At 35.0% G+C, this 24709-nt stretch overlaps 1 protein-coding gene across 3 annotated transcripts in view; it reads left to right on the top strand.

Annotated features, from left to right (window-relative positions):
• Positions 1-24709, top strand: part of LOC149284317 (ephrin type-A receptor 5) — a 127138-nt gene that overhangs the window by 5775 nt on the left and 96654 nt on the right. For 2 of the 3 annotated variants that reach the window (XM_089496869.1, XM_089496868.1), the window contains exon 2: positions 17169-17832. In XM_089496869.1, coding sequence (XP_089352995.1) covers positions 17169-17832 — 664 coding nt within the window. Of the gene's footprint in view, positions 1-17168; positions 17833-24709 lie in introns of those variants that run through there. The other variant, XM_089496870.1, reaches the window with a different exon arrangement.

Here is a 24709-nt window from a genome sequence, read left to right as displayed (position 1 = left end):
ACTGGCTGACTTGGCATGATAGGAGTGTGATTGCTAACAGCAATCACAGTCCCATAATGCCTAGGTTCCAGCATTTACTGGATGGATGTGTAAGTGCTGGAACCTAGGCATGATGGGACTGTGATTGCTGTTAGCAATCACACTCCTATCATGCCAAGTCAGCCAGTGCATGCTGAAACCTGGCTAGCTGCCCCCCTTGTGTATTGATGCTGCCAGCAGTATGGGGTCTGCACATCACTTACAGCCATCCTGTACCAGCGTGTATTGGCTGACTTGGCATGATAGGAGTGTGATTGCTAATAGCAATCAGAGTCCCATCATGCCTAGGTTCCAGCATTTACTGGATGGATGTGTAAGTGCTGGAACCTAGGCATGATGGGACTGTGACTACTGTTAGCAATCACACTCCTATCATGCCAAGTCAGCCAGTACATGCTGAAACCTAGCTAGCTGCCCCCCTTGTGTAGTGATGCTGCCAGCAGTATGGGGTCTGCACATCACTTACAGCCACCCTGTACCAGCATGTACTGGCTGACTTGGCATGATAGGAGTGTGATTGCTAACAGCAATCACAGCGAGCACAGTCCCATCATGCCTAGGTACCAGCATTTACTCGTTGCCTGGGTATGATAGGAGTGTGATTGCTGTTAGCAATCACACTCCTATCATGCCAAGTCATATTGCTAATTTTGTCCAATTGTGTGTTACCTACTTTTATTAAACATGTGAGTTTTTATTATTATTTTTAAAGGTGGGGGTCATTTTCGGTTTTGGCTAAGTGAACCCTGAATGTTTTGGTACAGAATTTTCATTTTAGTTCATCCCTAGAATAAATCTAGGGAATCCTGAATTTGTAGTCGCAAAACTTTCAAGGCCCAGAAATCAGTTGAGAGGAAGAGTAAAGGTTTTGTGACATTTTACTTTATTTTAATCTGCATATTTTATTAAAGGCCATATTTTTTGTCACAGTGAAAAATGAGTGCGGCCCGCGCACGTATACAATTCTGATGAAGTGGCCCACTGCAGAAAAAACTTGGACACCCCTGGATTATGCCCTTTGTACATGCGCCCCTTTTTTTCTTTGATTTTTTTACAGATATGATTCAATATGTAAATTGAATTTGTTGGGTAAAAATCATGTTTTTTGGGGGGGGTGAGGGGGCCCTTAACAGATTCTCGCACCCGGGCCCTGAGGCGTCTAGTTACGCCCCTGGTCAAAGTCACTCAGATCCATACACATTGTTTCTGCCTAATATATCCCACCCACTGACAGGTGCCATGATAACAAGATATAAAGGGTCATAATGTTATGGTTGATCGGTGTACTTTCTTATACTTTTTATGACATGGCGTGGCATGGACAGAATTCTGCTTGTCCATGGGTCCATCTGTTGAATGATTTTCTAGGTGGCTTGAAAGACTAAAATTTAGAGGGGTATCTTTTTATAAAGGACAGTGCACCTACTGCTAAGCAGTAAACAAACTAACCAGGAGCCTAAGTGTTGACTGCACATCCATGACACATTACCGAGAAAAAACACTAACTATATCACTAGTGTATTTGACAACAATATCTTTGACATCTGACTGGTATTAACGGGGGGCTTGCAAAGTCTATTATATTATCGCGTAATGTCCTTTATATAGCAGCAACTGTGCACATATGCCTCTAAATAAAATAACACTGTGGAGAAGATATGTATGTGAAAAACCAGTGCAGTCAGGATAAGATGTAATTCAGGGTCAAGCAATAAACATAAAAAGCTATAGTGAATGATCTTCTTATTTGCAGTAGCAGAAAAAAGTAGCAGAGCTTTTAATCTTGCTTTTGGTGCCAGATATCCTTCAGTGGAAATATGAGAGTATATTTTATCAATGCAGATTTTATATGGGAACCATAATATGTTATAATATGGCATCCATTCAGAGTTCAATAAAGGAGTTTTCACTTAATGCAGCGAAAAAGGTTCTTAACTTACTTAAGAATAATAAAGATGCAGCATTCACTACCCAGGATGCCTTTACATTTGGGCGCATCACCTTTTAACAAAAAAAAGAGAATATACAGCTATATAACTGGCTATAAGAACAGGATTAGCTCTAGCTTGTTGATCCAGTGTGATATCAGATTGCCATTTTGAGTTAAAAAGGATTTTTCCACTTTTTGAATCACAGTTGGAAATCTCTTCGATTAGGATTTTTTTTGCCTTTTTCTGGGTTGATGTTACTATGTAATATTGTATTTTAATATATAATCTTCAGGTAAATGGTTAAATAAACATAAAATGAATATATATATATATATATATATAATATTGAATTTAACATAGCTATAATATATAGATGGAATGTCATACATTGGAACGGTATTCATCCCTGTTCAATTAATAAGTTGAACAACAGTGCTGAAGGCATTACTGAGTAAAGAGATCTATGTAATGTTTGGCTTCTCCTTTCAAACCTTTTAGTGACATTCCCCTTGAATATTGATATTGTAATAAGCGCTGTGTAATGTGTTGGCACTATATAAATAAAAGATAATAATAATAATAATACTTCTTATCTAGCTCCATGTATATAGCTTGTTAGAAACAAATAATCTGATGGCATTGACTGACTGGTCCTTATTCCATCTTGCTTCCGAGAATGGGTACTTGGGTTATGCTAATTTGCTTTGATGAGGACAGGGATTGTCGTTAGGCTTTTGCAAAAAATCTATTAAAAATGCTAGAAAATGAATGTACTTTAATACTCAATATGCACTATATATATATATATATATATATATATATATATATATATATCCATAAACCCGCATGATTATCCAGAACTGATCAGTCTCCTAATCTATAAACTACTTTTCTTGCTCTTGACTTAAATATTTTTTTATTGTGAAACGCACAAAAAGTTTTCAACCAGCCCAAAATGAATAGTCACCAATCTGATCACAATAATGAAAGATTAGTAATTTTGTGTCACAAATCCTTCTGGATCACGCAATTAAAATCATAACCACACAGATAATCCACTTTGATAGAATCAATTCATTATATGATGCAGCCTCCTTCTGTCGAGCTATCAGCTTTATTTTGATGCCAAATTGAACAACTGGCCCTTCTTGTGTGATTAACTTCATTGGTGTCGTGTCTGCTCTGTGCCTCTTGGCTGGTTTGAGAGTACATTTTACACTCTCAAAACATAACATTTGGGAAGAAGCATCCCAAAGAAGCCAATCAAATCACCATTAAAGATGTGTAGTCAGATCTGGGATTGTCTCTGCCAAGAACCATTTCCTATCCAAATTATACTTTATTAGATCTGTCAGATGAATTTACCTGAACGGCATGTAATCAAAACACAGAATTCACAAAATTAAAGTTAAATCTTGGGAATAGCATTATGCACACAGGGGTTTATTTCAAATCAACGTGTCACATTTCAAGCACACCAGAGAAAATTGGATGCGGAAACAAAATGTGCAGAAAATGTTAGCGGGTGAATGACAGCAAAAACAAACAAAACAAGCCGTAATTCAATTGGCGGCACCAGTGGGGTGAAGGGAAGCTGGTACAATGTTAAAGGTATTTTATGTCTACAAATTAATACTCCTTTAATTAACAATATATATTTCCACTGTGGAAACACAGAAGTCATACTATAGATAAGCCTATGAGGCCCTTGTTTCGTAAACATGTCCATGTTGTTTCATGCAAAAAAAAACCATTGCAGTAACACATTCTAGTTGACTTATCCTAAACTGATAATTGTGTAACATGCTAGTCCAAAGACCCGTGTTAATAAGTGCAACGTAGATTAACTTATTTTTTCAAGAACTCTAAAGTTCTTTCTTCAGATAAAATTGCCCCAGTCTTGGTGCTTAAAATTTTTGAAAAATCAGTAAATGTTAAACACAATTAAATTGCTTGATTTGTAAGACGATTAAGTTGTCTGCATTTCTCGGACACACAATCATCAAATGCTTTTAGTTACAAAGCATAAGAAGTAACACCCAGTATTTGTATCTGTTATGTCCTAATATTCCTTCCTGGTAATTATGCTAATAAACCCAAAAGACGCTATTTCTCTATGCACTCCTATCAAAAGAGGACCCACCAGATGCCGTAACAGATTTTTTTTCATTTTGTTGCTTTTTATGTGGCAGTTCATTGTTATATTTAGTATGACATTTCTGCTGCAGCTTAGCACTTTGAGTTCTTTTTGTGCTTAATAATTGAAGGATGAGTGCACACATTATTAAAAAGCTTAACGCATTGTACACCGCGTTGGCAATTATTCAGTGTTTGAGTGACATTTCTTTATGCATTCGGTTCGGCATCTTTTTAGAATGCAAGCTGACTAACGTGAACTGAACTATCTCTGACAGTTGTGCTAATTGTTTTTGGTTTACAATTCTTCCTTTTTTTCCTTTTATATTTTTCTATTGATAGGATCCTCATGTGCAACAGATCCATATAATCATCTTTGATTGCACATTATGAAGAAGTGTGATTAACTGTGAAACATTATATAAGCATATGAAAGTTAATGACAAATCTATAGGAATAAATATAAAAATTATACAGTGTGTATATATATATATATATATACATATTTATTTTAAAGTCTTTCAAACATCTAAAAATGAACTGGCATTTTAAGGAAAAATACAGCTTAAAAATATTCTAAAAATATATAATAATATATAACAACATTTTATTATTATTTATTCACTACTCATAATGTTTATTATTATTTTAATACATTATACATAATATGTATTTGTTATCAACATATGTTCAAATTTTAATTAAAAAAGCTAGAAATATTATACCAGTTTCTTTTTTTTTAATTCACTTTCGTTCTTCAATATTGTTATTATTATATATTTTTCAGTTATAAGAAAAGGCATAATAACACATGGTGTCCACATTGTCAGAAGAAGATAAATGCTCAGTAAAAACTCTTTGGAAGCAAAGCCATGACATGAAAGCAAGATAGTTTTTTTGGCAAAGGAACCAATTACTGGTGGCATAATTTATGAGCAAGCAAGTAGGAATGAAATATATATAATATATATAATACCTCAACATTTCAAAAAGCTGAAGAGGGACATATTTTAGAGTTATTTATTTTTAGAGGTACAGTATATCTTATTTACACAATTTAATTTGTACACATGTTCATATACGCATTATTGCGACTTTTAAGGCTACAATCATACAGATAACAAACACAAAGAAAAATCAGTTTTATGTGTCTCCTTAATAGACGTACATCAGAGGTCTGTAGCATTCATGCCTAGGGTTACATGGTATGTAAGTCAACTTGATTTTGTCTATGGCTTGTCTGAATCAATTAATTATTTTTTATGTACATGCCATAGCATGATTTACCCACTGAGGGATCCAGTTGATCCTTATGATTACATGATTGAAGTGCTGTAAAAAATAACTAGTTTCAAGAAAAATGGATATAGCAGTATTATCCAAAGAGAAAATAGAGTCTCCACCTTCACCAAAAAATGTAAACTTACATAAGCTTCTGGAGATGACCCCCCTTAGGTTCCAAATGCTTATTCAATTTTAAATAATATTAATACAGGGGTGGGTGAATTTTTGGGTTGTGTAACATTGCCGAGAACAAATCAGATCATCTATGCTAGTAAATAAATAGGTCTTTTAATTATTGAATAATTTATAGTTAAAATGATTCCATCCTTAATGGCATAAGAGGTCATGTGCTTCCGAGTCAGTGTTTTAATCTCGAGGAGAAAGTAGTGGCTTTTGGCCTCATCCAATCACTTCCCAGGTTCTCACTGTTTCTTCCTCCAGTAAATGTATGGGGTAGCCCTTTCATTGTGATTAGCTATTCAAGACCCCTTTTTGAAGTCACCAAATATGTCCCACAAAATCCCTGTCAGTGCTCCTTTACTTTACGTTGTCTGCAATTATTATTTTTTTTATTAAGTATCCTTAGTGCATTTGCGCATATGGACAATAAACAATTTAAATAAAAAACAGTCCAGAAAGCATTAAAAGCACAGGGAACAAGCGCACATAAAATGCAATGTATTCTTTACTTTTACATTTTATGTTTATTTTTCAAGCCATAAAGTGATACATTACAATAATGGTATTGATTCCACTTACATTTTTCTTTTATATCTGCTACATAATGGAGTTCGATTGACTTTTCTGCTGTAAAAAAGACATCTTAGAACCATTTATACAGACAGTGGAACCAGTCTAATCTTCTTATCTTAATATCACATTTCACCTAATTGTCACAATGGAATTGGTCCATGATTGGTCCATAACTCTTTCCATATGCTTTTCATTCACAAGTTCTAATTTCTCCATAGGATTTTATTTTTATTATTCACTCTATGTTTAAATGTGAATTACATTACGTTACATTATATTATGTATATTTATTTTATATACATTTTATTGGTATTTGTTACATTATAAGGTTAATATTAATTTATACACAATACAACATATTTTTCTTCTCTAGTTGCATCATGGATTGAAAGAAGGTGTTTTATAAGATATTTTGATTCATGAGATTATGAGGTCATATGTAAAACGTTAACAACATATTTGGCTTGGTCGGGACTATCCATTGATTTCAATAAATGTCCTACAAAGCTATGGAAAGCCCTGGATTAGTGTTTTATGACTTTACAATCAAAGAAATAGTTTATGTACCTAAGATCATGATAAGATATTAAACTAGGGCTGCATTTTGCAGTCTGTGTCTAGGGACATATGAAGCCTGTGATTTTGTGGTTATTTTACATTACATACTTAATAGTTCACTTCAAGCCATCAGTATGTTGTGTTTTTGTGTGCATCTTATTCCATGTCCATATTGACAAAAGTGCTGAACATGTGACTATGTGACTACTAAGTCAAATCATTCAATAATAACATCTTGTCAAGATTATTGTAGCTCTTACCAACACTAAACACAATAGCACTAATAATAACACCAAACACAACTGCTTCCTACAATTATTAAATTATTCATTTATGTTCTCTATGGCAAACGTACTAAAGACTGTAAAACTGAGCACACACCAGGAATATAGGATGTCCAGTGAGCCTCCCAACCGCTTCCCTACGTTACATGCCACAAGGACAGGAATACGAATGGATGTACCTGGAACCTTCCAAGGGTGGGCTACCTAGAGCTCTCCTTCTTCTGGGAAGAAACTGACCCTAAGATCTGTGCTTTCCAAGTATTTTAGTGGGTACGTGTTGGAAGAGACAATGAGCTACTCTTATATAGAAAATATATTTGAACATGTGTATGTCTATATGTGATGTATTTAAGCGCACAAAACATGGGTTTTGAAAAACTCATGTCTGGCAAGAGCCACTGTATGTTGTTTCATCATGTTGCTGCTCACTAGTCTCCAAAACGTTCATTTTAAATAAATTAGACTGCGTATAAAGATAAAAAAATAATTTAATCCAACTGGTCTTAAAGTTCTGATTAAAATAAAAACTTGTGTTAAATATTCTTATTGACTTGGTATATAAATCTATAACTAACAGGGTGTTAAAAAAGGATGTGGAAAAAAAGGTTATCCAAAAGGATATCTACAATTTAATAACGGCTAACTCTTCAATGCTCATTATGATGCCCAGAACTCAATTAACTTTCCAGCCAAGCTCACAAATTAAATGAATTCTGAAGAAATTTACAGCTCCATAAATAATCACAAATCCTTGATCGTGACCTATATTAACTCTGCAGAAATCAAATTCAGGATGTGCAAAACATATTTTATTATTTCTGAAATATCCATACCTTGTCAAATTTTGGATCTTTATAGATACTTTTGCCTAGTTACTCTGCATCAATCTTGGTGCACATAATTATGTGTAAATAGACCTAGATAGAGGAAAGAACTGGATGTTTATTTTTTTTATATTCCCTAAACAACTATTATTATTGCTAAATCTTTAACATGAAGCATGTTGTTTTTATTGTTTAGTAATTTATAAATCAGGAGACGATCTCACCTTTCATCTCAACTAAATGTGCATGGGAAGTTTTTAGCATTAAACAGTACTGCTTAGCAATTAAAAATCTGTTCTTAGGGCCATCGCTCTTTTGCTGGATCACTAGAGCCTCGTGAAGGTCAGTCTCAGTGAAGCTGTGCTCTGCTTGGCATGTATTGTATTTATATGTGTTGTGTTTCATGCGTTTGCAATTCCCAGTCTTATTTGTGCAAATTAACACCAATCAGAATGCTCAATAAGCTACAGCATAAGCAATGACCTTTTGGGATGAGCAGTGCTGTCACATCATGGTGGAGGTCTCTCATTAGTGAATTAATTCCCCATATTTTCACAGTTTGTCTACCGAGTGACTCTACTGATAACAGAAAAACAATTTATATAATATATATTAACAATTTATCTAATTACCTTTATCTTGAATTCCTAGAATGCACTTCATACTACATATAAATATATAAAAAAATACATATCCAAGTTTTCTATTATGTTTTTCTGGGTGTTTTTTTATTGGCTTTACGTTTTTTTTTTTGTTTTTTTTATTTTTATCAAAACCCCTATTACCAGGTTCCTTATTTATTTATTTACTTTTTTTTTGTTGAAAAGGATTTCCGTTACAGAGTAACAAAGTAATTAGGGCAAGTCCCAATAATGATCAACTGGGATGGATGTTTAAAAGGGTTTCTCTTTACACAATTCTCTGACCTTTCTGCTTTGTGCTTGTAGAACACCAGTGATGACTGCCGTTGGCATTCAAAAAAGCAGAACGGTTGTTCTCTTTAGAGTTCCTGCCACCAACAGCAAACAATGCTGACTTTGCTTAGCTCCTCTTTTTGAATCACATTAATGCTACTCACGCCAACCAGACTGAAAGGACTTAAGTGTTTATTAGGGGAATATAATCATTTAAGCCTGAATAAGCTTTAGAGGCCTAATGTGGCAGTTTGGTCAACAGAAATGAGATGTAAATTTGTGCTGAATAGCTTCTGATTACAGAAAAAAAAGATTAATGCAAGATTTGAAATTGATTTATGGCTGCAGTTGTCAAGACGCATGTCATGAATGTAATACTATCTTTGTGAAATGGTTTAGACAGATTACAGCCCATGGAATAAAACTACACTGTGCTTTACGAGTGATATTTACTATGTGCTTTTTATAAGACTGCTTAATATATATATATATATATATATATATATACTATTAATATAAGGTCAGTGCTTACTAATAAATAAATATGTGCTATTTTAAAGCTAAGCATTAATCCCTACCGCATAGTTTGTTAGTACGCTTGGATGTATGCGCAAGGATTGTTGAACAGACATGATATTGTCGACAAACCTAGTGGCAGATTAGTTAGTGAGGGTTTGCCAAAATCTGTGCTATTGAACTTGGATCTCCCCATGCTGAAAAACAATCTTCAAAGAACAACAAAGAATTGCAGAGATTCTTCTCACTGGAGAGTCCAGTCTCACATAACTAGAACATCTAGGCCAGCGGTGGTAAACAATTAGCTTCTAGGTGTTGTTTAACTACTATGATGATTAGCAAGCCATAGGCTAGTGGAACATCTTAGGAGTTTTAGCTCCATATAGGTGATGTATCTCCTTGATCTAGGCTTTTGAATTGTTATCTAAGTCTGTCTGTTTTTCCAACTATTATCTCCTGGGACACAGGGGTGGAACAAGTTCAGATGCGGCTCCAGGCAGCTGACATAAGGGGCCCTTTACCAAAATTATATATATATATATATATATATGTCTATCTGTATATAGATAGATGTATATGGATATCCATATTTTCTTTCTACAATTTTGAAAGTTTTTTCTTAATTCACATGACACAGTCACAGCATAATTCATCAAAAGACTGGTATTCCACAGGAATCATATTTAAGGGGACCACAAACATTTAGAAGGACGCCACAAAGCCAGACTAAAATGATTACAACAAACTGAATGTCTACACATAACCAAGTATATATAATTCCTTTCATGCACATGGATCCAAACTCCTAGCTGCACAGAGTATCTCTGCTCCTGTGACTGCAGGCTGTTTGTAAGGGAATAATTATGCGGTAACTTTGAGCCTTGCCTTTTCCTTTCAAGAAGAGAATTATGTAGCTTCTGCTCTTACTGACCAGAACATGTGGCTACAAAAAGGAATATCTTAATAACTGCAGCCACATATGACAGGAAGTGAAAAGCTTCTTCTGCTTCACTAATCATGTTCCAGAATTGATGCCTGTCTGTATTTCTGCAGGGGTGGGACCCCATGCACTAAGTGGTCCCCCATCTAGGCCTCAAACATATAAATGACACAAATAAGCGGCAAGTGGGGGGCTCTTGTCACCACGGGTCCTATGGCAAATGCTCTTTTGCCTCATTGTTAATCTGCCCCTTCCACTCGACTAGTGCACTTCCTTGCTCTGTTTCGGTACAGAATATTTGAGCTTGGAATATCATCAGGCAGCATCTAGAAGGAAGAAGACAGACTAGAAGGAAGGAGACAGACTACTGCAATACGTGAGTATATATATATATATATATATATAGATAGATATAGATATATATATATATGGAACCTTTCTAATACAGCTGGCCCATAAAATATTTAAAGAGCTGGTAAACTTTTACTGTAAGGGTGAAAATATTTTCCATTTTCTGTAGGAACGGAAAGAAGACAGGTGTATCTGCTAAGTGATACCAGTAAGAATAGATTTAAAATCCATTCAATGTTTTCATATAGTGTGATGATATTAGTGCCATTATTTTAGTTGTGAATGATGACTTCCTAAGCATCCTAGCAGTCATCAGCCTGAGTTAATATTGACTTACTGTAAGTCATTGTTTGCTTCAAATTAAATACTAAGTTAGCAAGCAATAATAGGATTAAGGTTTAAGATGCAAGATCCCAGAAGGAATGACTTGAACTAAGTGTTTAATACGTTATTAAAAAATTTAAAACGAAAAACATCTTCTCCATGTTATCAAACCACTTACTTGTGGCCCGATTCAGTGGGGATTATTTAAATTGTTTTAATGATATGCAAATATATGCAATGATAGATGAAAATGAGAATATATCTTCCATTCCCACACACGGGTAAAACAATGCTATTTTCTGAAGGATGTATTTGGAAAGAACGTTGATTATCAGTGTGCCATGAAAAAGTGTATTCATTCGAAACCAATGGATGTTATTGATCCAAATAATATATTTGTAGGTTGTCATATGCATAAATAACAAACTGAGTAATGAATAAAAAAAAACCTTAGAAAGATAAAAGATATCTGAGCTAATAATAATACATTTTGAGTTGTAAATTTTATCTTGAATGGACAAATGTACATGCAAGCAAAATTTTATATATATATATATTTATATTAAAAAGGAAGAATATTTGTTTCAGTCTATATAAGAGGGGTTGATCTGATTTAGAATTTATAGAAACTTTGGCAACAGATGTGAACATATGGATGGCAGAATCTATTGAAATTTTTGAGATTCAGCAAAAAAGGGATTTTCGCCATTGTTCATCAATCGATTTTCACCATTGTTCATCAATCGATTTTCTTCTAGGCAATGCCCCTTTAGCTACCCTGTTTGATTATAGGCAAGGCTAGATGGATGCCGTTTAGAAGCAAATGTCACATCTGGGTTAGACTGCTATGGAATATAACATCAATAACGATCACGTTATTTTTTATTTGTGCCAGCCCTCTCACAAAGCCAGTTTGTGTATGGCCGAAACATGCATCAGGAACTATAGACAGAATACAACCTTTTCATATACAACCTCTAAATCTGTCCGTTATACTCACTTATGCATTCACTATCATGCCTAGTGAGAGGGAATAGTAATTGAATAGTGTACCAATCTACCTTTCTAAGTAGATCATCTGTTTGTAAATGCCTGCTTCCCTTTTGAAGGGGAAAGTGGAAGTATACACAGTAGGTGCCTTAAATTTTAGTCTTGAACCTATGAGGAGGTTATTCTTTTTTATTTCTCAATATTTCTGAGTATATTAATAAAAGTTTTAATTATTTAGTTGCTTTAGATGTGGTCACGGTAACTGAATAGGATTAATTTCCCTTTGTTCCTCCAAATGTGGCACAAAACCATGTTTTTTGCGGGATTTTTGTAAGCAAGGTAACTCGGAATAGCTTTAGGTTTCTCCCTATAAAGCTATAGGTTTCTCCGGGTAAAGTGTTTGTGTGGTTGTCATCAAAACATAACTAGCAAAACTATGAAAATTACCCCAGCCTCCCGGAAGGGAAAATATGCCCCGACCTCCAGCACTCAAATGGTAAAGGATATGTCATCTTGAGCATTGTCTCTGAAAGGATGAATGTGTGAAGACTTGTTAACTGCTTTACTGCTAAGGATTAAAAAAAATTACTTAGAATTAACAGAGGTTCACTTTCATCCTCAGAGAAATGTGGGTAAAGCTAAAGTATTACAATATATACAGATAACTAAACAAACACTTCAAACTCCTTCCAGTATAAGTAATAAAAACATAATAAGGTAGAAACTTAATCACAGACAACAGAAAGCGAGCAAGTTTCAGCAGAAACAAGCAAGAATACCTTTTATTCGATAAAACCAACATGTTTTTGGAAACTGAGCTCGAGATTTTAACTGCTTTACTATAAAGATAAAAAATAATGGGTACCAACTAGGACTTTCTTCAAAATGTGTGCAGTGTCACAACATACACTTTTATTGCTTACACTTGCTGGTAATTGGTAGGAATCATGACAACATACCAAGCACAGATCATTAGATTTTAATAGAGAAGACATTTCTTTACCACACATTAAGGGCTTGTGTGAGTTTCTCATTAACTATTTGGTAAGAAAAAAAAATGCATGGAGACTCAGAGTCGTGCTGAAAGACAAGCAGGTGTTGAAAATCAAACATGGAAGGGGACACATTATGGATTGTCTATATTAAAATAACCTACTTGAAACACTCAGTGTGTTTGTAATATATTTTCATACATGCTTAACCAACAGGGATAGACAGGAACATCAGCTGCCAGAGAGAGCGAGATTATTTGTTTCTGTGTTTTATGTGTTAAAATGTTTTTTTTTTACTGTGTATCATTACCGCACTTTTGTCTAATGAATTATGCAGCCAATTTAACCAGTTTAAAAATATTGAAATGAGCTTGATTCAGAAGCATTGTTGGTTCTTATAGATCATTAGATCCGTAGGCCACTTAATGTGGTGTAGCAACTCAACAATTAGCTACCTGAATATACTATAACAGGGCATGTAACTGAACTCTTGTCAAATAGGGGGACATATATGAGTTTTTTTCATTTTCCATTTAAAAGTCTTTAATTTATCTGCATGGTGATAACATTCTGTAGGATGGATTTTGCTAAATAACAGCTGGACTACTTACTTGGTGTGCACACTTGGTGTGGACAGTGCAATATCCGTGATTTGTTTTAAACTAGAGTTGTACTAGTCTACCATTGTCTAATAAATCCAATCTTATTCTAAATGTGCTTTGGGGAATGCTTTTTTTTTGGGAGCAAGATAAAACAGGCATGGGAAAAAGAACGTGTTGCTTCTCATGAGATATAATGAAAGTTAATTTTGGGACACTATTTATAAAAATGTCTTTGTTTGACCTAAAAAATTATTCCAGAACATCAGTTTCTCTTGGACTTTGTTTCTAAAATCAACTGCTGTAAGGCAATGAACTACATCCAAGGGAGAGAATTTGATGGCAGATAGGAACCATTCGGTCCATCTAGTCTGCCCATTCTCCTGATGTAAAGGCTAAAACCTTATTCAGTCCTTTGTCTCATCTTAGATCCATGCATGTTTATCTACCGCCCTTTCAGTAAAGTAAACCTTTCATACATAACACCAAATATATTCATATCGTGAAAAGAAACTATGATCTTAGGAAAACTATTTCTGTGGTGCAATAGATTTCTGTTTTGGTGCTACTTGAACCTAGTTTTCTGATCTTGCGTTAGTGAAAAAGCACTGACATAGAAACATTGCTTTCATGAATGATTGAAGACCCAACAGTTGAATTGCATTTGTGTTTTGCTTAGTGTTGCTATCATAGACTCCAAGGAATATTTAGCACACAGTAAATGCAGAACAACAAATTTCATCCTCCCGTTACACATGAATTATGTCTTAAATTTCAATCTGTGCTTTGTGAGGATTCAAAATGATGCAATAAATTCTTCTGATGGATTAGTTTGTGTAGAGAATATACTGGGATAATTGTTTCAGATCCGTCACCTTAACAAATAAGTAATTTCTCTTGTAGTGATAGGTTGTTGTTTTTTTTTAAAGCAACAGAAGGATGAAGCATACTATTATGAATGTTTACACAAAAAAACCCCTCTTTTGAAATATTATTAAGCATTCTTATTTAAAGAAATGCATAACCATATATATTTGAATGTAAAAGGTAAATTAATTGTTTTAATAGCATTTTCCTTATGTCCAGAGTGGAAAGAATGAATGAAAAGGTGTATGTGTCACCGTAAAAGCTGTCAAACTGTGTTACGGTGTCATCAACTGTAAAACGTAATTATTAAAGGTACCAATTTACTGTATGAATAAGTTTAATATATATATATATATATCGGTATATACACATATTTTTTATCTTTATACATTATTGAATATCAATATTTTTATTGAAAAAAAAAGAAAGATTAGGACCTGAATGTGAAAACTAGCAGTAATTAATACATAATATACTTATTTCTACAGGGGATAAGAGAATTATACCATTTAGAGTATTCTAAGCCATTTTCTGTTAATCAGAGAATAAATACAGGGTTTATTGTTTGCTTTCAATACAGATGACAGTGATAAGGTTGGGACACGAAAGTGAGGCTTACGCAGAATTGGTTAGGAGTGTGCCAAGATATGATTGTGTCTTTTTCCCCCTGTGGATTTAAGGAGATAAGCAGCCTTGGGAAATTACCATTTAATGCATCTCTTCTCATGCTTCTTCAGTAGTTGTGTTCATTTTAATGGAAGCCTATCTCGGGATTTGTATTGGATTAGCTGGGTACTTTCACATTCTCTTTGTCTTCTGGAAAGCAGGTCATGTGTTATGGCATAATTTCATCACACATAATTATTGAAAGTCTACAGAGTCTATTACATCAGCAAGGATGAATGAAATGCAAAAGTGCAGATTAGCTGGGTTCTATTTTATAACCTTTTGTGTGCCAGGTGCCAAGCAGTGCATCGGCCACTCCCTTACTGAAAAGGCTGGAAAAATTTACAGATACAGCGTACATACAGGGCCGGCCCGACAATGGAGCCGAGTGGGGCAACTGCTCCAGGCGGCACTTTTGAAGGGGCGGCACTTTGCCGCCCCAATCCCTTTTTTTTTTTTAAAGCAGAGGAGAGAGAGGGGCGCCGAGTGGTTTTCGCTTACCAAGTTGTCTGTACCCGCTCGGCGCCCCTCTCTCTCTCCTCTGTGAGCCCTCTAGCTCGGTCTCGGTGCCGGCTTGTCATTTCCGGTGCTCAGCATTACAAGCTGGCACCGAGACCGAGCAGGGAGACTCGCCGCAGGACTGCTGAAAGGTAAGTACAAGGGGGGGGGGGTGGTAGATAATGGGGGGGCGGCAGGGAGGGAGAGGAAGGGTAGATAATGGGGGGGGGCATTTTAAACTTCGCCCCAGGCGGCATTTTGTCTTGGGCCGGCCCTGCGTACATACTTCTGACAATGCTATGGACACCAGATCGATACCATTATACTGAATTTAATTAAACCATATCTATGTACAAAGTGCAGTTATTACAATTAAAAGTAAGTAATATATTTAATCACATCATAAACAGATATAGTGTATACAGCCTACCCCCCATCAAGGTTTCCAAATTAAATTCACCACTACCTTGTATCATTCATAATCACAGGCCAGTGTCTGCAGAAGAATGTCTGCAAATGAAAATGTTGTATTTTAGTTAATTTTTCAAGGAGCCTTTCTTATAGTAAAACCCAGAAGGTCATATCCAAGACTACCAACAGGTTCTTTTGCCAGCAGTATGTTATTGTTGATATTCCTGGTTAAATACAGGTGACTCAATTATGTGTATCGTTAAATAATGACAGGTCAAGGTTTGCAAGAGGACCGGTATTAGAACCATTTGGTTAACACATTTGGCGAGTTACTACATACAAGTACATTCAGAATATTTTTGCCTCCTGACAAGTGATAGTCATGAGATAATCAACATTAATAAGTAGCTGCAATAAAATGTTTGTGGTGGACTATTAAATGTTTAATATGTAAATGAAATTGAGCCCATTAGTTCCAATGCCTGGTTACCAGTGTACTTCCTGAAGCTAGTACAACTGGGAGTGAGCTCACTTCTTCATGAACCTTTGTTTACTACTCAACTTAGAAGTCCACTCTGATCAATGGCAGGTGTAACGTTTGTTTCTGCATGTAAAGCATGTGTATTTTGTGTTGCATACTGTATTCCTAAATCTGATAGAAAACTAATTTACCCGACTTCTCAAGAGTGTGTGCCTACCTTTATGAAACTACAGCCTAAAAGCAGACAGTGTGAGCGACAGTAAATTACCAGTGACGTAACTACAGGTGTCACAGAGGTCGCAACTGCGAAGGGGCCGGTGCCTCTGGGGGGCCCGGGGCAAACACTGTGACCACCTGTTCCTGTTCAATATAATAAAGAAAGGGCCTTTCTGACCTGGACTGCGCTGGTATCAGGGTCATGTGACCCTGCGGTGAAACCCAGGCTGTTTGCACAGTGTGAGAGCAGGCTGATGGAGGCATGTTTGTTTGTATGGATGTAAGCATGAATGTCTGAGTGTGTGAGCCTGGATGTGTAATTGTGTGTGAGCGAGCATGGATGTGTAATTATGTGTAAGCATAGATTTGTAATTGTATTGATGATATGGAGCTAGTCAGAATGTAACTACTTATTTATTTTATTTATTTTTTATTTATAATACTTTATAAAGCTATATCATACAATATAAACTGCATAGTATATTGATAATACATTTTTAAAGTCTGGTTTGAATTTTGGTTGACATTAGTTTTAGTGTGCTCTACTGAAGCCTTAAAAAATGTAATAACCTTTTTTTTTACTTTATTACACAGTGGGAAGAAATTGGAGAAGTTGATGAAAATTATGCTCCAATACATACGTACCAGGTATGTAAAGTGATGGAACAGAGTCAGAACAACTGGCTTTTGACAAGCTGGATCTCAAACGAAGGAGCCTCAAGGATCTTCATTGAGCTTAAATTTACCCTTCGTGACTGCAACAGTCTTCCAGGTGGTCTTGGTACCTGCAAAGAAACCTTCAATGTGTATTATTTTGAGTCCAATGAAAAAGATGGCCGCAATATCCGGGAAAACCAATATATAAAGATTGATACTATTGCAGCAGATGAGAGTTTTACTGAGTTGGACTTAGGCGACAGAGTTATGAAGTTAAACACCGAGGTTAGAGATGTAGGACCTTTAACCAAGAAAGGGTTCTACCTTGCTTTCCAAGATGTTGGAGCTTGCATTGCCCTTGTCTCTGTACGTGTATACTACAAGAAGTGTCCATCAGTGGTACGAAATTTAGCGTTATTTCCTGATACAATAACTGGGGCCGATTCTTCACAGCTATTGGAAGTATCAGGGATGTGTGTTAACAATTCTGTGACAGATGAAGCTCCCAAAATGCACTGCAGTGCTGAAGGAGAGTGGCTTGTTCCAATTGGAAAATGCATGTGCCAAGAAGGTTATGAAGAGAAGAACAACACATGCCAAGGTATGTCCCAATTTTAAAAAATAAACTAAAACATGTGGAATCAACTGGTATATATTCTGCAAAGAAAACATTTGGAACATTTTCACCTGCCTAAAATGCCTCACTTTGGAAATCTCATCACCAGTAGAGGAGATCTCAGAATGGTGCTGAAAGAAATCATAGTAAATGTCCTGTTTACATTTGAAGCCTATACTCCCAACTTCCAACACCATTTTTTATGTTCCTAACAGTCCCTGCTTGTTCCTGATTTCTGCTGGTAATCTGTAAAAAAAATATAATCTAATGAAGAAAGGAGTGAGGATACTTGCTGGTGGGCAGCTCTGTAAAACACTATTTTTACCACCCTAATCCTATGATATTGCTGAAATTTGATATACCATCCAGAGCACAGTGGAGTAATGATTAGTCTGAAAGACAGTAAAATAAGGAGAAAAAGAAAGCCTCTAGGGGTTGAGGTTTGCTGGGTTTGGGAATATTTCCAAAACGTTGAATTTCTCAGAAAAAAAATACAATAAATATTCTGGCTGTTGTCCTGGGTGACTGCCAGCCAGGCCACGCTCATTGTTTCCCTCAAACACATTTCAGTTGAATGAATCTAACTCCCAAATGATTTATTTAGCTGTTTGGTGAGCACATTGACTACACAACTGGCGGAATAGCTTTCCTAATTTACAAAAAAAAAAACTGGGGCATGTTATTTGATTTTTCAACAACAGAAAAAGTAGTATATCAATGGCTAACATTTTGAGCTGTTTCATTATGATAGTAAAAGAAGCAGACATTGGTGGTGCGGAGCGGTATATCCTGGCCCAGGCCAATTTGGCCTAGGGTAGCAGAAATGGGGTGCAGCAGTTCTTAACTAGGGTCCAATCTTACTCTCTGATAATTGGCACAAGTGCATGCTTCTGCTATAGTGGTAGCTATAACAAAGTTTAAACTTTGGTTTTTCCTCTTATCATCCTGATCTCTCCACCAATTCATTAAACAACGATCAAGAAGTAGGACTCTACAAATCTACTTCCATGATCACACAGTGTGGTGAGCTTTAGGGGGATCATCAGAGGCTCATGCACATAACTTGCAAGGTCTCTGTAACAGTTCGGGTTCCCCTTCCAATATGTCACTGATGGCACTGCAGCAATGGAATGCTGGAACTTCAATTCAGGCAATTTAATCCATTTACTGAATCTGCCAGCTAGGAGCCAGAGATGATGCCTCCTGCTGACATACTGGTGACCAGGTTGTTGGTAGACAGCCTGATCTTCCTCATGCAAAATTGTGAGGATGTACTGTACATACTAGTGATTGCAAGGTACTAGATCCTTAAGGCAGAAAATGATTAAAAGCAAACTGATTTGAAGCAAAGAAAAAAAATAGCTGCTCCTGAGAATCATGAAGGGATGGCTCAAATTATACAGAAACCAACATAATTAAGATCTCCAGTTTTTCATCCTGTGAAAACGTAGAGACACCACATAAGTAATTTTACTTTTTGTTAATATATTCGTTTTTATTTCATTAATATTTATATTTATAATATTCAGTTGATTGAATCAATTCAGTTAAATCAATTATCATTATTATATTAATATTGTTATTATTTAGTATATTTATATGTATATTTATTATTATATAGTATTTTTTTTTAAATACCATATATTATGTTTCCCATCTTAGAAGTTTAGTTAGAGGCTACTAATTTAAGAGCTTCCCCTTTTACCAGTATAGTTTGAGGGCTTTCAATAAGTTTAATAAGCTGGCCTCTATAGACGGGAGCACTGAAATCTTGAAATCAGGCCCATTCTGAACACACTACTGGGATCCTATTTTCATTGGTTTTAGCTTCTAGAAAAAAGTTGTGTAATTCTTATGTAATAATATAAACATAATATGTATAGTTTGGAGGAAAGAAGAGAGATGCAAAACATTAAACTACTTAAAAAAGAGTTAGGAGTACTAAGTAAGGAGGAGAAATGCTAGAACTAGTGCTAGTAAGGAACTAAATGCTAGTAAGGAAGTTTAACTTCTTTTCTGCTGTCAAATTCTGTTTCTATATAAAGCTATTTTAAAATTTATCAGGGATAAGCATTGATTTAAACCACGTGTTGAAGCACTAATATGCTAGCATCCATTCACAACACAATTAAAATAATATTTTTTTATATTGTTGTGTTAGTAAGAACAAAGATTAGGGATAATATAAAAATGTGTCACTTTAATGAACAGTATTACTCTTATATAAATAACCCAGTGGGGTTTCAAAACCATAACTACATATTTTATATATAATTAGGTGAAATTAGCCAACATAGTATTGCACAAGAATTATATTACTTACGTTTAAGACACTTTGTCCCACAACATTTTACGCCACGTCCCATGCTAATTCAATTATGAACTTGGTTGTCTCTACCTCTCCTTCGGGACAAGGTCTTTGACAGATTTCTGAAAAAGCTACAAATAGTAATAACTCTTAGTCACCAAACTGGAATGTATTTAAAGAAAAAAAAATAAAGGCCATGTGCTGTTGTATAAAACATTTGATTCTCTAGAGTTGCACATAGTTTACCGTAGAATTTCACAAGTGAACCTAATGTTTTTTTTACCTCTTTTCTGATTTACTACTCCACGTCCACTAGCTTATCAACATACTGTGTTGGTTGTCATATATATATATATATTTTTTTTTTTATTTTTTATTTTTTTTATTTTTTTTTTACAAAAAGTAAAGTTCACCAAAATAAACTTGATGAAACATACAGTGCAGACTTATTTAAGTGTAACCGTCAAGTTAAATACAGAAAAAATCAATTATCACCTGATTGAGATGTTGCAAGGCGTTCAGAACAATATTATTTGTTTAAATAATAATATATGATATGTATTTTTATGTGAATTACTCAAAAGCACCGATCATCTTGACGTTGCAAACTTTAGGTTTAAGTAGTTTATTGTTTAAGCTTTAAGTGAATAGGTGGTCCTTTCGAACCATGATAGAACACAGCCCGCCCCTCTTTTTATGCTGACATATATTAGAAATATATTTGCTTTTTATGTTTTCTGCACATAAGTAGATTTTTACATAGATGGTTTGTGTTTTGTTCTAAAATAATGAAACAAAAAGAAATTATGAAATGCTTCTGCAAATCTTCTTAGCTTCAAATATAGGTGTATGTTTCCATGTTACAGTGCATACATGATAGCAAACGAAATGTACCTTTAGCTTTTGTCTCAGTGTAGAAAAACTCATGTTATATGCTAAAGTATATTCTATAGGGAAGCCTAAAAAAAAACCTAAACAAAACGTAATTTTGCAGATTTTGACAACTAAATATAGGCTTATGTTCAGCCATACCTACTTGCCCCTTCACAGTGGCTTAAACATTTTGTTGAGCCAGTTGAATGCATATTGGCCAAAAATGATCAGTGCTTATAGTGACACGTACATTATGTTAATAAATACAAGAAGCTTAAAACACTATACATTTGGATATACAATCGATAATCTTTGGGTTACTGGAAAACCCCATGTTATAAATTGTCCTTAAAGGAAAGATTTTATCAGGCTGCACATTATTTATTTATTTCGGGGTTGTTTCTACATTATTTTTGCTCTTAGAGTTCAAGCATGATTTAATATGTCACAATATCTTTGCCTAACTGGGTCTGATTGTCTGACATACTTCCTCTAAAACAGGGCAGCCGTCCTTTCAAGCATGCTGCTGCCCAGACAAATGAAGTGTCACAACAGTTAGAACTTGTCCTTGTATTGTGACAGCAGTTGCTTCCTGCAACAAAGCCAGCAGCAAAAGAATTTCTACATCAGTAATACCACAGACTCATCTCAGGTCATTACAATCTAAGGCCACACACACAGGTACTTATATATATATAGCCTCGTACACCAACTAAAGCTTGAAATAATTAGTTACTCATTCACGTGACGTGTTTGGGCTTGGGAATAAGGATTTGGTCGCTGGATGGGCAAAGAGCTTAAAAAGTACCAGTTAATTAAATAATAAGTAATACAAGCTAGGTAATAAATTGTCTGTTTTTACAAAGAATCCAATTTAATCCAAACAGTAAAACAGACTTCCAATTTATGATTTAGTGAATAAATAAAAAAATTAAAAAGTGGTAGTTAAATACTGTTTAGCCCTTGACCATTCAGTTCTCTTTACTAAATTATCAGTAGACATAATTCGTATAATACTGTATAATTTGTTTTTTATAATTGTTCACCACTATTGCCATTTTTGCCTTTTAGTAGTTTTTTTCTTTATCATTGTGTGAAGGAAACACTACAATGTTGATTAACATTTAAGATTGTATTCTGAGTGCAAGTGTCTCCTATGTATGCAAAATTCTGTCAAATATTTCTTTTTTGCTTTTGAGATATTTCAACATGTAAATATTTAAACCTGTTTACAGCCAAAAATTTGTATAAATATCTTCCAATTAATTCTTAAGCAAAAGTCTTGAATTCATATCATTTGCCATTTACTTGTACAAATTGACTATTGCCTTGAGTTGGTAGTTGAGAAGAGTCTGCAACAGCATACTGATAAGTTGGACAGAATGTTCAACTCACATATTTACTACTGCCCAATTGTTTTTCAACTAAAGCTATACTACACTTGCATTAAAACTTGACTGTAGTCGGACTGGACGGCTGTGGATAACGAAGGGACACACATTACCTGGAAAAAATAGCTGGGGATTACTGTATTTCATACATATGGTACTTTTTTTTATTTTCTTTTCTCTTTCTTCGTTATTTGATGCTTACATATTGCGAATAACACCGTACTTTAAGTATGGTAAACATAATGTTATATTCATGTTGTACAATGTTATCTACATGTTATGGTTCACAGCGGGTCCTTGTGACTCCTCTGCATTTTTTTATGCAGGCGACTCTACATGCACTCACACACCCTTCACTTGTACTTTACCAGCCTATTTGTCTGTATTCACGAAAGTGATACGATGTTACCATAGCCTTCTCCGCCTTGTGACGCTATCACACCATCTATGTTATAAGTGCAATTTCCGACGCGATGTATCATCGACCAGTATTGTACTTTATTGACTGTTTGTGGTTTCTGGAATGTACGCATGTACTGGGTTTTTTTTATGACCAATAAACCACACTTTTCAAAAAAAACAACAAACAAACTTGACTGTAGTACCTCACAGACAAGATATATTTTAATGAATACACAACCTGGTCTGGCAGTGGTAGCATACAAGAGCATGTGGCTTGAGTCGTCATCAAGTTAACCCTCAACTGCACTTTTTAGTAAATAGTCCCATTTATAAAAGTGTACGTTGAATGAGGCACAGATCCCTCTTCCCCTTGATCCTCACCGCCTGGATCTCTTTCCACCCAGGCTAGACCATAAGGAAGTACTGTACAACTCTTCTACAATATGGAGACACATGGAAAGACACAAGCACTGGTGATGGCCATAAAATAATTAGACATTCACTTCTTAAAATAAATAATAATAAAAAGGCTTTGTGTGCTTCTGGATCCACATTCAGCTCAAATAAGGATCATAATGTTTAAGCTTCTGATTTTACAAAGTACTTGTGTTTAGAATGGCTACTACGCACTGCTTGGTTACATAGAGATTTTTTGTTGATGTTTCACTGTTCTGTGAACATTTAACTGCAACAAATGTTGAACAGCACAAGTTTGGGCTATAAATAAAGTGATGTGTGGATGCAGATGGCTGTTTTATGTTTTTGTAATTGCTTTTTGGGAAATAAGAGGAAATATAATACAGTAAGGGGAAATACTTAGTGGTTATTTATAGAAGTTTACAGAATCAAAAATAATGGAATACATTCTGGAAAGACCATTTAAAGGTGTATAAAAGTTTAAACAGTTTTTGTTAATGTAAAATGTCTGCATTTTTTTGTGAACTAAAGCAATGTTTTATGTTACTTTTTGACTATATTTCTTGTCATAAAACAATAATATATTAGGCCAAAACAGTAAAATATATAACTTTTTCCATTTCATATTCTGCTATTTTTGACTAGACAGTATCAAGTTCAGTTCAGTCCAGCAACAACAGATTTCTTATTCAAAACAAGATGTCACTGTAAAACAGTTGTACAAGCCCCCAAAAGTACATGTTATTACAGTTACCTGAAAAGATTAAACATCTAAAAATATTGGCCCCTCTATTTATTTCCAAACGTTAAGAAACAAATCCAAGGTATACAAGCATAACAAAAACGGAAACTTATAATTTGAAGAATAATTTATGAAAATGTTTACGGTTTAATACCACAATGACTTTTCTTTTAATTAACGGATTGGTTTGAGTACACGTTTTAATTACTGATGTTACTCAAGAACCTCTGTACTCCTGCAATGATCAGGTTATAGATGCAATGTCTAATGCAGGAGGCCAACATTACTTTTTTGTGAGAATATGATCTACATTTCCTGCTTTAGCTTTTCAGGTGTCTTTAAAGTTGTAGTTCCATAATGGTTTGAAAACATTTTGGTTCCTCATTGTGTATTTACACTGTTGCAGTGTCTGCAAAGTGCATGCTCAGCCAAAACGTTGAGTGTCTTGTTCCCAATTATTTGGATTTTATCCCAATGATCCACATACTTGGTAGATTGTTGGGGCCACTGGCAGTACATTATCAGCCGATATATGGGAGCAGTTGTGCAATATGCACCAGGGAAGTGCGTCCTTGAGGTGTTAATTGTTGCTTTGTTATAGTGCTAGGAGATCGCCATATAAAGTATATCAAATTAATGAACATGGCTGATTCAAGAGAAAAAAAATGGCTCGCCTGACGTAAAATAAAAAAGGAAGAGAGACATAGACAAATGAGGGAGTTAGAACAG

The sequence above is a fragment of the Sceloporus occidentalis genome, unplaced genomic scaffold, assembly GCF_023333645.1.
Source record: "Sceloporus occidentalis isolate IW3139 unplaced genomic scaffold, rSceOcc1.0.p SCAF_95, whole genome shotgun sequence".
Lineage (NCBI taxonomy): Eukaryota > Metazoa > Chordata > Lepidosauria > Squamata > Phrynosomatidae > Sceloporus > Sceloporus occidentalis.
Note: the sequence above shows the minus strand (reverse complement) of the source record. Positions and strands in the feature narration are given on the sequence as shown.